This window comes from Rhamphochromis sp. 'chilingali' (assembly GCF_963969265.1).
Source record: "Rhamphochromis sp. 'chilingali' genome assembly, chromosome: 14".
Taxonomy (NCBI): Eukaryota; Metazoa; Chordata; class Actinopteri; order Cichliformes; family Cichlidae; genus Rhamphochromis; species Rhamphochromis sp. 'chilingali'.
The window spans coordinates 14,955,664-14,969,614 of record NC_137941.1 but is presented as its reverse complement, the minus strand read 5'-3'; the positions used below and the strand labels follow the sequence as shown (position 1 = coordinate 14,969,614).

At 40.8% G+C, this 13,951-nt stretch overlaps 1 protein-coding gene across 6 annotated transcripts in view; it reads right to left on the bottom strand.

The window, feature by feature from the left end:
- fmnl2a (formin-like 2a) overlaps nucleotides 1-13,951 on the bottom strand; it is a 50,284-nt gene that overhangs the window by 14,123 nt on the left and 22,210 nt on the right. For all 6 annotated transcript variants that reach the window (XM_080903240.1, XM_080903239.1, XM_080903238.1 and 3 more), the window contains exons 4-9: nucleotides 13,012-13,088; nucleotides 7,954-8,037; nucleotides 5,676-5,831; nucleotides 2,342-2,450; nucleotides 2,074-2,150; nucleotides 1,186-1,279 (exon numbers count right to left, since the gene is read on the bottom strand). In XM_080903240.1, coding sequence (XP_080759366.1) covers nucleotides 1,186-1,279; nucleotides 2,074-2,150; nucleotides 2,342-2,450; nucleotides 5,676-5,831; nucleotides 7,954-8,037; nucleotides 13,012-13,088 — 597 coding nt within the window. The remainder of the gene's footprint in view (nucleotides 1-1,185; nucleotides 1,280-2,073; nucleotides 2,151-2,341; nucleotides 2,451-5,675; nucleotides 5,832-7,953; nucleotides 8,038-13,011; nucleotides 13,089-13,951) is intronic.

Sequence of the window (13,951 nt, the reverse complement as noted above, 5' to 3'; positions counted from 1 at the left end):
CTGCAAAGAAAACCACACATTAATTTACTTCATTTGTTTTAGACCAGCTGGAGAAACAAAGCCAGGGATTTAGCCAGGAATTGCACCTCATAGACTTATTAATCATGTGTCAATATGTGGTAAAAACTACTGATGTAAGCTGCAAAATACTTTACAGCTTCCTATGATCTCAGAGAGAGCTGTTTTCAAAGCGATAATTAATAAGATACGTTTTTATGAAGTGCTGCAGGATCATTCTTTTATTTTATTTCAGCTACAGTTTGCACCGTGCACCTGTTTTCAATGTTACTCGCAGTATGTTAAAGCGTGTTTAGAGGGGAATTTGGGAGATAAAAAAGAGGGAGTAGAGAGATGCTGTGCAGTTCAGGGAGTTCATGTGGATGTCAATGAGGCAGACAGAGGATGATAAAGAATTTAGAAGGAAGGGAAGAAGGAAAAAAAGAGGGATGCAATGCAGCCCCCATCATTCAGCAACATATCTAAGTTACTCAGAAAAATAGATCTCGCATTATGGTCGACAGTGTCACTTTTCATCTAAAAGGAAAAAAAAGAAAAGAACAACTAAACCCTGCCTCCACCAGAATAGAAAAACATGCTGCCGTGCTTCCTGCACTCACATTATCCAAATGCTTTCTCAAACTTCGTCTCATTAGACGGGCAACATTCTCTCTATGCCTTAATCTCCCATTAATGCCAGTGCCGCTGAGAGCAACGCTCAATATTTCATTCCGGGAGTGTAAATATTACATTAACTGCAGTCAGCCCATGTTTGCGGGCCGTATGCTACAAAATGGGGCTGCTGTTAGCGCTCTCTCCATCACAAACCTCCCACTTCTTTCTCCAGAAGCCAGAATGCCTCATCCAGACAGGCAGAGGTCAGGCAGGGCTATCTGTTACAACTAACTCACTGCTTTTCTGAGCTTTGAAGCTACTGCCAAATCCAGTTAACACGCATATAACTGTTATCACTTGCGGCTGTGTGTGTCGTCCTATGCGACGCAGCTAAACTGGTGTCTGTAATCTGTTGACTAACAGAATTAATTCCTAGACGCTATCCCTTTGAAGCAACGAGGAATACGCCGGCCTCACAACTGCCAGACGAGCATTCCTCCAGGGCTGAGTCACTGTTTGAAGCAAAATGTAATGACATATTCGTCTCCTCCGAACCATCTTTGCAGCTCGTACCTCCTTAAAGTTGTCGAACGCAGAGAGAATAATTTCGTGGCCTCCTCTCACGAGGCAAACCGCCGCCAGGAGCTCCAAGACCAGAGCTTTGGTTCTGAAAAACAGGGAGAAAATGATGTCAGGAATAATTAATGAATGAACAGAAAAGCAGGAGATAATCGCAGAGGAAACAAAGCGGAAAACTGTGTAATTTAGGATCATCTCGCTACTGAAACGTCTGCATAGGACAGATCATAAACAGCAACCACTGTCACAGCGAAACAAATTTTCATTGTGTATTCATTGGTTTAACCTCTTGAGAGTCAAAAGCCCAGAGTTAAAGGGGGGTTAAAGGCCAGGTATAAAAAATGAATACTTCTTGGCCTGATTCATGTGAGTTTATTAAAGTGCATAGACACTGAAAGTGCCGGCTCATCCCGTCTCCAGTTCATTCACGCGGGATTTCTATGTCTGGATGAGATGAAATGTGACAGGTGATGCGAAGTGGTTCCACATCCACTTTTGAGAAAATCCTTAAACCCTGGGGCATGAAGTGAAAACACGACCACACACACACACACAGAGTGCTCCTCGTAGCCGTCTCAGTGAGCAGCTGCCAGTGTGGTGGACTGTGCCAGCGGTGCCTTGACCCGTCTGTCAAGATGAATGTGCCCCTGAGCAACAAGGGCTCCCACTCTCAGACTGTGCAGGTGCACAAAATCTAGCGTTTGTGCTTTTATGGATGTGGGTCCAAGTTGGTAAAACATAAAACCCATCTTATTGAATCTTTTATCCAGCAGCTCTTTTTTTATTTGAAAAAAGAAACTTGAGATTTTGTTCTTTATTTACCTACCTTTTCATTTTTGGTTCCTTTTTTGTTTTTGTTTTTCAACCTTTGGTCGAACTTACCTCGGGTTTTTGTTGTTGAGGCTTAGTGCAATTTCATTCACAGCATGAGGGTGTGACATGACCATGTTGAAGCCATACTGGAAGATGAAAGACAGAGACAAAGCAGTTCATTAACAGAGAAGATGAGACACAGAATAAGCAAGATGGGACTTGTAATAATAAAAACAACTTAGAAAACTGAATTTAGCTTAAGAAAATGTGGCTCAGCTCAGAGAGACGTGCAGTCTGTGTGGACTGGATGGTCCCTGTAGAGGCCTTGGGGGCTGACCTGGTAGTTCATGATAGCACGCAGGCACATGATGCAGACGTGGACATCATCTTTTTTGCAGACCAGTCTGGAGTTTTTCAGCGTTCTCCGGCTGGGCAATGTGTTGAAACTAATAAATAAAGATCAGAAGTCAGTATTAAAGGGAATAAAACTACAGAATAAAATGTTAAGCCTATGTGACTGAACAAAAGAGTTCACAAGAACTGAATAAACAAGATAACAGATGCCATTTGTAAACAAGCCCTCATTGCACACCATCTTCTGCACATAATGAGGCTGTTAAACTGCCAGGGCACCTTATATTAACACACACAAAGGCCATAAAATCTACAACCGAGCACAGAGCCACCGGATGCCTTCTTTCAATTGTTTCAACAGACCTTCATGGAGATATCACTTACAGCTAACACCACAGCAGCCAGTCATTTGCATGCAGCACAGTGATTGTGCAGCTTTATCTGGACAAAAACAAGGCCTCTGCTCCTGGTGCAGCTCCCACACTAAAACAGAAATGCTGGAGCAGCAGTCTAACTGAATAATATGCAAAAAGAGTCGGAGAAAAGGAGTTCATTTTCAGACTTTTATCACGAGGTACAATTACCAAACCCAAGTTCTGGGGAAAAATGTGTCTTCGGGCTACTGACAGACATGCCAATTCGTGTCATCACCCATGCCTGTAGGCGTGACTTCTCTGTGTGTCAAAACACAGTGTGTGAGTGTGCATGTGTGTTTGTCTGAAAAGGAACGGAGCTTTCAAGGGAGAGGCAGCGGTTTGAGGATGAAGACGGCTCTAAATTAGCAGTAAAATGAGCTAGATTTTTTTCCTGCTTACACAAGTATCCACATTTGCTATGTGAGCATTACTGCATATTGCATTAAGTAAAGTGCAGCATTAAAATAAATAAATAAACAAATGAAGTAGATAAACAAGCCTTTTCCTGACAGAACAGGAGCACCTGCTTCAAACTGCAGAAATAACCTTCCATCCAGGAGTTTTTCCACTCCTGATTAGGCAACATCCAGGAAATGACTAATCAGCGCTTTCTAATCTCAAACCAGTGAATAGATACATTATTATGTAACACCAACAACATGAAGGAGAAGTTTGAGAGAAAAAGCACAAAGAAGAAGGGAGACAAGGAAAGAAAAATAGAAAAATAGGAAGGTAGGACGATAATGAAAAGAAGGTAGAAGAGATACAGAAGAAACAGAAGAAGACGGAGGAGGAGAAGAACAAGGAGGAAGAAGAAGAACACGAGTATGGCGATCAAGGAGGAGAACGTGAAGGAACAAGAAAGAAGATGAAGAAGGAGGGGAAAGGGAGAAGAAAGACGAGACAAAGAATGAGAAGAAGCAAAAAATAGAGGAGAAGAAGAACAAAGAAGTAAATGAAGCAGAGGTAGAAGAACAAGAAAAAGCAGAAGAATGGGAAGAAGGAAAAGGAGACACAGAGTGAAGCAAATGTAACACCAAAAAATCCTAAATGTAATTTAAATAACAGAACATCAATCACTACAACTCTATTTACAAGCTATCAATAACAGCTCTAACACGGCTACATGTGACTAGCTAACGCTTCACACATACCGTCTTAATTGAGAACACTTTGGACAGCTCAGTGCACTCGGTGTCCTTCAAGTTGGCAGTTTCAAGAAGACATATGGATAAGACTTAATGTGGGATCTAACAGTTTCTCGGTATTTATCATTCTACTTCAAAGCCAGTCTAAAAAGCATAAGGGAAAATAATCTGTATAATGGACAAAATCGATATTATTAGGAATTATAAAACCACTTAGGCCAAAGCAAAAGATTCATAATTCATTTGCCATTTAAAAAAATATAGAAAACAGAAAAAAGCAACCAAAATACAGACGCTTGTTAGAAGCTACTTATTCTACTCATACTGGTTGTAGCCTAGTGCTGAGCTTTTAATGGTTGTTGTAGAAACTAGGCTAACGTCTGCACAGAATGGCATTTAGGGAGCCACACAAGCAGCACACAGACACACAGGCAGGAACAATGAGTGCAGTAAAATCCATTTGCTCCAAGGAAAGGAGAATTCAGTCACAAGTGCAGGGGGGGTGGGCAAGCAGTACAAATAATTCACATCCCCAACACAGACAGCGGGACAAATAAACTGGGCAGCTCTACCAGGGAGGTATAAAGTACAATGAGGCCGGGGATCGTGCGTGGACATCCATGTGTGTCTCTGCTCGTAGCATTATAAGTGTGTTTGTTTCTCTAGAAGGGACGGGGATGCTGGGGTTACAGCCGAAGAAAGCTCACTCTGAGCCAGCAGAGCGAAACTGAGACCTGCCTGCTGTCGAAGACTGGCAGACAAAAGAGCAGATGACTATAGGAGGGTGGGGGGGCATTAGGACAAAACAGAAAAGACAGTCAGCCAACAGTGATGTCACATCTGGGGCCAGCAGATGTGTAGGTGAGGTGACATGGCATGGGAGGGTGAAGTTATTTATGGGACAATATTGATATTTGACAGTCATTTAAATATCAGTAAAGCATGGATGAAATATGTGCAAGTAACAATAAAACGAGACCTCATCATGTGGTCTGTCTACAACTTCCACATTTAGCAAATTAGCATCTAAATTCCTGGTGAAAAATGTGCAAAAGCCAAAACACCAAGTCAGTTTGTCTGGTCTGCATTTCTTCCATTGCATCTATTTACATATTTATCAAGAAAACACCGCTACTTTGTGACACCACACAACAGGAAAAACAACAAAAAGTGGCTGACTTGATTATCATTTAAGGATCTCATATTAAAAAGACATGTGCTTCCATGAATCAATAGTGCTCTTTGTGTGCAGTGTGTTCAAGTTAACCTCTTCAAACTAAAGGATTAGAGGCCACAGAAGTCAGCAGGAGTGCTGTACCAAAACATTAATGGAATGATGGGAAAGATTAGAGAAATAATGCACAAATGAACAGGATTTATGCACCTATGCTGGCATGGGTTTATAAATAAACTGCTCTGAAATCCTCTACACACTGGATTTTGAGTGAAAAGGTCTGTTTGGTGTTTATAAAAACCTAAACAATAAAACCTGACGAAAACCTAGTTCCATAAGAAGATCTGTCACAGAAATTACTGTTACTCATGTAATCACAGATTATCACAGTCAAAAAATCCAGGCAAATGGTACTTCCCCCCTGCACATATCTTAAGCCATTTAAAGACTTAGACCTCATGACTACACAAAGGACGTGGCTGAGGCATCATATGAAATGTGTGAGTTCTCAAAATAATCACGATTCCCTTGGCTAGTCATTTCGTCAGCCAGAGAGGGCAGTTCGTGTGTGTGCTGTACCGTAACGTGGAATGTCGCCCGACTCGGGTGATACCGTTCCCAGTGATGGGAGATGGTAGGGTGCTTCCTCCATGGAGGTCTTCTATAGAGCGGCTCCAGGGCTTAGACTTATCCATCGCAGCCTCTGGGTTGTTCTCCAGGCACTCGCCATCGAAACTGTTGTAACAAGGAACATCTGCATTTACTCGGATTGCTTTACATCTGATGCTGTTTACAGGCTGTGAACAACAGGTCGTCTAATTTATAAGACTGCAATGCCAATGCAATGCAATCAATCTGAATCAGTCTGTGCCGATAAGTGCAAGTTCTCTGCAAAGCATCTGTTAGCAATAATGACTCAACTTAACTGGCTGCCAACTAGTTGTATTCTGGTTGTTCCTGTGTCATTTTGTAGTTAAACACCATCCTGTAGCAGCTAAGTCATTTGGGGAGGAATTTTTGCTTCGAAATTACAAGGTTATGGCTGGACTCTGAATGTAAATTTTAATGTGAATTTTTCTGCATGTAGACAGCAACTGATTTGTGAGTTTCAGTGTTGCCAACTCCTCAGTAAGGAAAATCGCTATTGGTTGTCCTAAAAGTCGCTATAAGTCGCTGAATGATGTCATCGCCTAATTTGCATAATTGGTCATGCTAATGTAATTGTAACCTACGCTGTTGGAGAGAGAAATAACATCGTGGAAGAGACATAAAGTCAGTAAAAAAAACCGTCTTAAATGCATTTAGAATTTATTTAGAACTACAAATTAAATTTATTTTAGCAATTATTGTTTTTTTAATGTCACAATTCCAACCCTGCTCCTTCATCCGGGCTTGGACCGTCAAAAGTGACCCGAAACAGGCACTCTGGTGGAGTTACTTTGTGTGTGTTCATAAGTAGTTTTAAACGTTGTGGTCCACAAAACAACATAACGGTAAAAGAAGAACTGACTGCGTTACAGTCAGTGCGGGAGCCCTGCCCTGATAGCAGCTGGGGGAGGACTATCCTCTGCCTGTGAGCGCTTTGGCACGGGCGAGGTGCCCACCGCAGCACCCGCTGCTTATTGAGAGGAGCAATATGCGCTTTCACGTCAAAAAGTCCGTTTTAGGAAAAAAAAAATTTCCTTGGTGTGACTGTAGCATGAAGTAGTTATTTCCTACTACTACAACCAAATCAATACATCGTGTCTGATACACACTTTTTTTTTTTTTAAATTTGTTTAACCATGCTTACATGGTTAAACAAAAGTGCCACAGAAGGCACTTTTGTTTAACCATGTAAGTGCCACAGAAGTGGCACATTGGAACTATGCTCTGCAAAGTGTATGAATTAGCATATTGCTATCATGTTATGAGCAATGTACATGTAGTCATAAGCATTCCTAAAACAAAAATATATTTTTTTCTAGATGTGGGTGTAAATTCACTGAGGACTACAGCAAGGAAAACATGCAGTAAATTTTGAAGCAGTGGCATTAATAGGAAGTGAAAAATGCTGATAATTAGCCAGACTCTTGCTAAGCTAATCGAATGATGCTAGGCTAGCCAGCAGATTTTTAAAAAAGCCACACTGACCAACCGATAACAGATGAGGAATCCATTAGTAAACCACAAACCCTGCTTCTGCCTATAACATATCCAAACATAACATATGCAATCTTATTATCTTATATATTAGGGCTAATTATAATTATATATGAGGCTAATTCTTTTAAAAGTAAAAAAGTGTTCAACTCCATGTTTAAAAAAAGGTAACAAATGTTTTAAAGGGTTTTCGTGTTAGACATGATCCTGTATATTAGAAAAAAGCTCATGTTTTGTTGTAGTTGGCACAAACTATGGAAAGCTGCTTGTTAAATCATACCTTTTATGATCTATTTCAGTTTTTAGACTGGTCCTTTGACTTTAATTTGCTGCTGCAGTGGTACTGTGTAAACACAATTTTACGGCTAACCATTCATAATTTCGACAGACTATAATAACATATGGTGAAGTGGAGTGGTGAATTAAAAATTTAACTGTGTGGCACTCTGGGCCTGAACAGCGACTCTGTGAGTGACTAATAACCACACTGTCAATCCATGAATAGAAGCATATGGTTAGCATAACACACAGTGCCTATGTGTCAGCACTGGGCGTCGAGTGACTCAGTGTTTCTGACAACCGGGCAGCAGCGACGGTGGTGCTGGCCCTGTGTGGAGATGCATCAGCGGTTGTGCAGAATAGCATCGTTGTGTTGATTATGAGTTCTGCATATAGACCATTGTGGTGCAAGGAGAAAGAGCTGCTGGAGACTTACGTGACAGCATACTGTGCGAAAGAAAGATAGTCCACCAGCACATCCAGGCCTTTGTTCTCTTCATTTAGGAATTCTCGTACCCACCTGACGAGAAGTATAAACTATTAAACCAAAAACACTTCAAATGTGTTAAATTAATTGACAATTACAAATTAGGCAAGTTAAAGCAGGACAGTTGTGAGCCTAAACTGTAAAATAGAAAGATGGAAAGGGAGAGTAATACATTGCTTTTAAGAGTACACGGTATTTTAAAAATGTTTATTATCCAGTGCTCTCCATAATGTTTAGCACAAAAACACATTTTTTGTAGTTTTGCCTCTGCACACAGTGGGTTGTAAATCAAAGAATCAGTACGTGATTGAAGTGCAGACTTTGGGCTTTAATTCAAGGGGTCTTACAAATATTACACCCATTTTCATTCACCCAATTTTCAAAGGTTTAAAATTAATGGGAAAGACTAACATAAATGTGAAGACTCTTTTTAACCATTTAAAGCCTGAACCATTAAATAATTGCCAGAAAATTCAAATATTTTATTGAACCTTATGACAATATTAATTTGCATATATGAGTTTTATTTGTATAATTTTACTACATCTGGCATTTTTTTTCCATTTATTGCTTAAAAAATACAATTTTTGTGCAATTCTTTCAGGTTTCAGTATGAGAAAAAAAATATCACACTGATTATGTAATCGTTTAAAAAATGCAAAAAAAAAACCCCAACCCGGGTACCAAATAAATACTTCAGACAGACACCCAGTGTCTGTCTGAAGTCTAGAATTCACCACCAAATTCTGCACTTCCTCCCTTGAGATCCTTAATTGAAGCCACCTTCAGTTGATGCTTGTCTGTGGGTCTCTCTGCATTCAGTACTTAGTAATGGAAAAGCATGCTCTGTTCGGTTGAGATCAGCCAACTGACCATTGAAAAATAATCTGTCTGGTACAAAAAAGTCTGAGCTGTTTTGCAGCATTTGGCTGAATCTGAGCAGAGTTTAGTTCTGTGCACTTCAGAGTTCATCCTGCTTCTTCTATCAGCAGTCATATCATCACGAAGCACTAGTGGCCTGGTTCCACTGGCAGCCATACACGCCCATAATTGCATAACACTGCCTCCACCATATTAGATGTGATATCTGTTCTCTCTTCCTCCACACTTTTCTCTTGCTGTCATTCTGATACAAACTTGTTGGTTAACCTTGTTTTATCTGTCCGAATAATTATTTTTCTGAACTCTGAAGGCTCTTTTAGATGTTTCCTTGCAAAGTCTAATCTGACCTTCCTCCTCTGGAGTATAATCAGTGGTTTACAACACAAACTATATACTATATTTCCATTCATGAATGCGTCTCTTGATTGCAGGCCTTGACAATGATACGCCTACGTCCTCGAGAGTGTCCTTGACTTGGTTAGATGTTGTAAAGGTTCTTTTTTTAACCATGGAAATAATTCTGTCATCATGCATTTTAGCTGTGGTCTTTCAGGTGTTTTGGTGTTGCTCCCTGATAGATTTATTTGGGTTTTTCTGCCTAATTTTGGCTTTACTCATTTGCAACAACATCTCTTTGTGCCTCATATTAGAAATCAAATCTTTGTCCCGAACATTACGTATAACACATTATGTGCAATTAGTTTTTTCTAAACATTCTTCCCGGGCTGTAACCTGGCCTCGGTAGATGTTTTCAGATTATTCACCCTGTCTCTCCTCCTTTGCAGAGAAGAATTGCATTGACCATTTCAAAGCTTCCTGGCTCAGAGAAACAAACGTGTTCACAAACACGCAAATAGAAACTCATTATTAATCTTTTATGTATTTATTTCTCTATCGCTCACACACACTGATAAAGACAAAGCTGAAGAATGATCAAAAGCCCTTTATCGCTTTCCTTACAGCCACTACAGTGGGCCACCCATCCAGCGCTTTGCCTGCTTTCTAGTTTTCATTCTGCACAGAAAAGCTGAGCTTTTCACAGGAAAGCTCCCACCACCTTTGGTATGTGCTGCTCTCCTTTCGTATTTATAAGCACTGTTAGCTGAATCACAGAGGATCTTTATTTAATCGCGTCTTGTGGAGGTGCCGTTTCGTTTTATTGGTCCCACAACTGCTTCGATGGGGCTGATTGCTCAGCGATTAAGTAAATTTGTAGGGCATACACATAATGACACAGGCAGACTTCAGAGTGGTAGTGCGCTGATGAAAGCTAAACTGCTTTAAAAATCCACTAGCTGCTTCTTTATTAGCTCCCCTGTGGTGTAACTACATGGGACTGAAAAAGACTAACAAGATTGTCCAGTGAACTAGTGCCTAGTGGGGTCGGTGGTGGTTTAAGTAGGCTCGGGGGTGTGGTCTCATAGTAATTATTACCAAAGGACCCTAACTAACAATCCTCCATTCACTGCATGTTGGTGACCAAGTCAGAAGCAGGCTCACATCAGCAGTGCTTATAAAGGGACAATCTGTCTATTATACACAGCCTGCATAATTAATATCTGTTAACCTCTGACACTGTGTTCCAACATCATCAGTCGCTTCTACCCTCCCAATCTCCCTTTCCCTGTCCTTTTGCTATTATGGTACCGCCTCATTGTTTAATCTAGATTAGTGAGACTATTTGTGTAATCTAGTTACCAACAATAAGGTTTCTAAAATAACTTTATCCTTGTAAACATAGCTTCAGCTCTGAAGGCGGACATCGTCTCTGGCTGTGGTTGGAACGTATTTTTGGTTTGAAGAGCAGAATTTGACTATTGTGTAAACAGCGTGTAGGAGTGTGAGAGACAGCGTTGTCAGACACATGAGAAAACTTACGTGAGTGTCGCTGACATGGACACACTGAACTAAAACAATATGTGTGTGGGAGGCAGGAAAAGAGAAAACCAGAGAGACTGAGAGATGTAGTTTAGGATATAGAGTATTGTTGCTGTTACAACAGCCTGTGGGCAGCGGATGTTCTCAGGGTTGCTTCATCCAATCCTCGACAGGGTGTCCATGTCTTCTGTGACCATCCAACCCACCATTCTGCTTTGAGTTGCTAACTTTCATTACTCGTACAGTAAATCCAGGTGCCTCATTCACAAGCAGCACAGGTTTTCCACAAGGTTATACTAAAAATATTCACATCTCTTAAGCACAGCCGTGAATCATTCTCCATTGAAGCCCACAATACTAGTTTTGGTCTCTATCGCATATTTTACTATGTAATAACATGTAAATGGTGGTGTATTTATAGTGTAACCCATTTAAATTTTATTAAGGCTTAAAGTAGTGCATTATTAGAGACTTAGATACCACTTTTGGGTGACGCGCAGGTGCTGCAAGCTGACTGCAAGGCCTCACCTCAACAAACTGGAGTCAAGGAAATGTACTCTTTTTTTTCTTTATTATCTTAAAGATTTGTTGTCATTTTTGACTATTGCAGAAATGCAGAAGACAGTAAAGTTCGGAGAAGGGAGGGGACATATAGCAAATGACCGAGGCGCATATTCAAACCGCGGGTCGCTGCACTGCAGCCACGCGGCACGTGGTCGCCTACTCTTTTAAAATGGACCTTTCAAACATGTTTGTTGTGCTGATGCTTTTTACTATGTAATTATCTGACAGATAGCATGGCTTGCTGTGCAGGTAATGGTACTAACAAACCATCCAAAAAGTCTGCTCTCCTGTGTTTGTGAGTGAAATTCTTGTATTTTCTCTGCAGTCTAATTCAATCAGACACAAAAAACAATCCACAGGTGAACGTTTTTAATAGGAAAGCAAAGCGACTGGGAATCTGTGTCTTTAAAAGAAAAACTTTGAGCTCCATTCAAATTCAGGTCTGTGTGTTCTATTGTGCAGAAGAGTGGGTCCGCTCTAGCTTTGCACAAAAATTGTATTTTTTAAGCAATAAATGGAAAAAAAATGCCAGATGTAGTAAAATTATACAAATAAAACTCATATATGCAAATTAATATTGTCATAAGGTTCAATAAAATATTTGAATTTTTTACACATTTTGTCCTCTTCCAAACTTTAAGCCATCAGCAATAACCAACTATCATTTACACTCGCTTTATGCTAATATTTTCAAAGAGGAAGCAGTGCTCTTGAACCGCTCCCTTTAAAGTATGAACATTTCAAAGGATAGCTGCTTTCGGCTGCTTCCTTGCCACAAGGGGTCGCCACACCAGGTAGCGCTGCATGTTTGAGTTGACAGATTTACACCAGATGCCTTTCCTGGTGCAACCCCAAAGGGGATTTGTATGATTATACCTAATTACAAGAGTCTCTAACCCTTGCTTTGGTTGCTATTTGTTTCTCTAGTACTGCAGTAATAACCTCTTAATTCTTTTAACCAAGCAAAGAATATTTTCTGCTTAGCTGACAAGCAAAAGAAAATTAAACTGTAATTTTTTTTATGTCTCTTTCTAAATGTTTGCACCATCTTCATTTATTTAAGTAGTAATAGAAGTCTCCTGAATCCAACATGTCCCAGAATCCAGTGGGACTCATTAATGTCGAGCAGGCCATCGTTATCCTCATACAGGGTCTCTAGTTAGTGACTCGAGCCCTGTGATCTTCAGCAAGACAAAACACTGAGACCTTGTATGACTCTCACCGAGATATTGATCTTTCCTCAAGGCTAAACATACAGCACTGAATCAATAACAGCTGCAGCCAGTCGAGGCTTGTTACCCTGGAATACCAGAAAATGCAGATGAATGCATCATTGTTTTATCTGTTACAACATCAGTATCTCTTTAGCAACCGTATCAATACGTCTCCAGAATCGCAGACTAGCGAGCAACTATTGCAAGAGAAATGTGTTTCCCCTCCAGACGCCGTTCATGTGTCAGCTGCCCGAAACAATCAATTGATTCATCTTTTCTTCGTCGCCACATGGCTTTCGATGTAATATTAGGTCAGAGCACAGATAGGAATGGGGGATGGTGGTGGTTAGTGTCAGTGTCTGCGTCTCCGGGTGTCTGGAATGCCAGACTTTTCCCCTTAAATCTAATATAGGCAGGTCGCGGACATGCAACGCTACACAAGCCTCGCGCACTTTCTGCAGTGACTCACCCTATATGATTGGTCCGTAACGAAATTTCCAGTTCTCTCAGGACCTGGGTGGACTCCTGTACTCGTCGTCTGAATTTCTGAAGGAGGAAAGAAAGTGGGGGAGGTAAAGTTTCATCATACTCCTGTAAATCAACATGTGGTAGCACAGAGATATTTTGGCTGGAGAAAGCTTTGTTTCTGACAGAAAGGTCAGACAAACAGACAGAAGGAACCACATTGGCATTTAGATATAAAAGCAGGCAGCCTGCACACTGATTACAAAATAAAAGAATGAAAGAGGAGATGGAGCTGTTCCCATAGGTTTCTAAATGATGCTTTTATTTGCCAGTAACCAATAAAGAGGCTAAACAAGAAGGCCAGCTGAGTCATTGGAAACTGTGAAAGTGCATGAGTTGGATTTTTTTTTTTTTTTTTATCCACTTATGTTGTTTCTGTTTGCTCATGTTGGTTCTGTAAATAGCAATAATCCCTCCTGGAAGCAGCATGATAAAATCAAGTCACCTAATTGGCTACCTCTCAAGCCTGGCCAGGAGCAGTAGCAGCTACATAAACACACACACACACACACATTCTCAACCCTGTTACTGTGGCTACAGACAGAAGACAGCACGCAGGAAGCTGTGAACTAACTAGTGAGGGAAAGAGAAACGAGAGAACAGAGAAGATGAGCGGGTTCCTCTTTTCTTTCATCCTCTAACGGGAGGTGTTCTGCAAAACCAAAAACAAAAAGGCCCTTCAGGCTGTTATACAATCACAGGAACAAAACAAGAGAAGTGAGTGACCAGTGATGATCAAACAGCCTCACAGTGCAACAGGAGGGCGGGGAGGATCCCTGATCAGAGAGCGGGACAGAGAGGGGGAGAGTAAAAGTGTTACATCAGAGGAGTGAGGAGGAGGGGAGAAAATTGATTGTATAATAGAGCACTGGCACTGGAGTTTG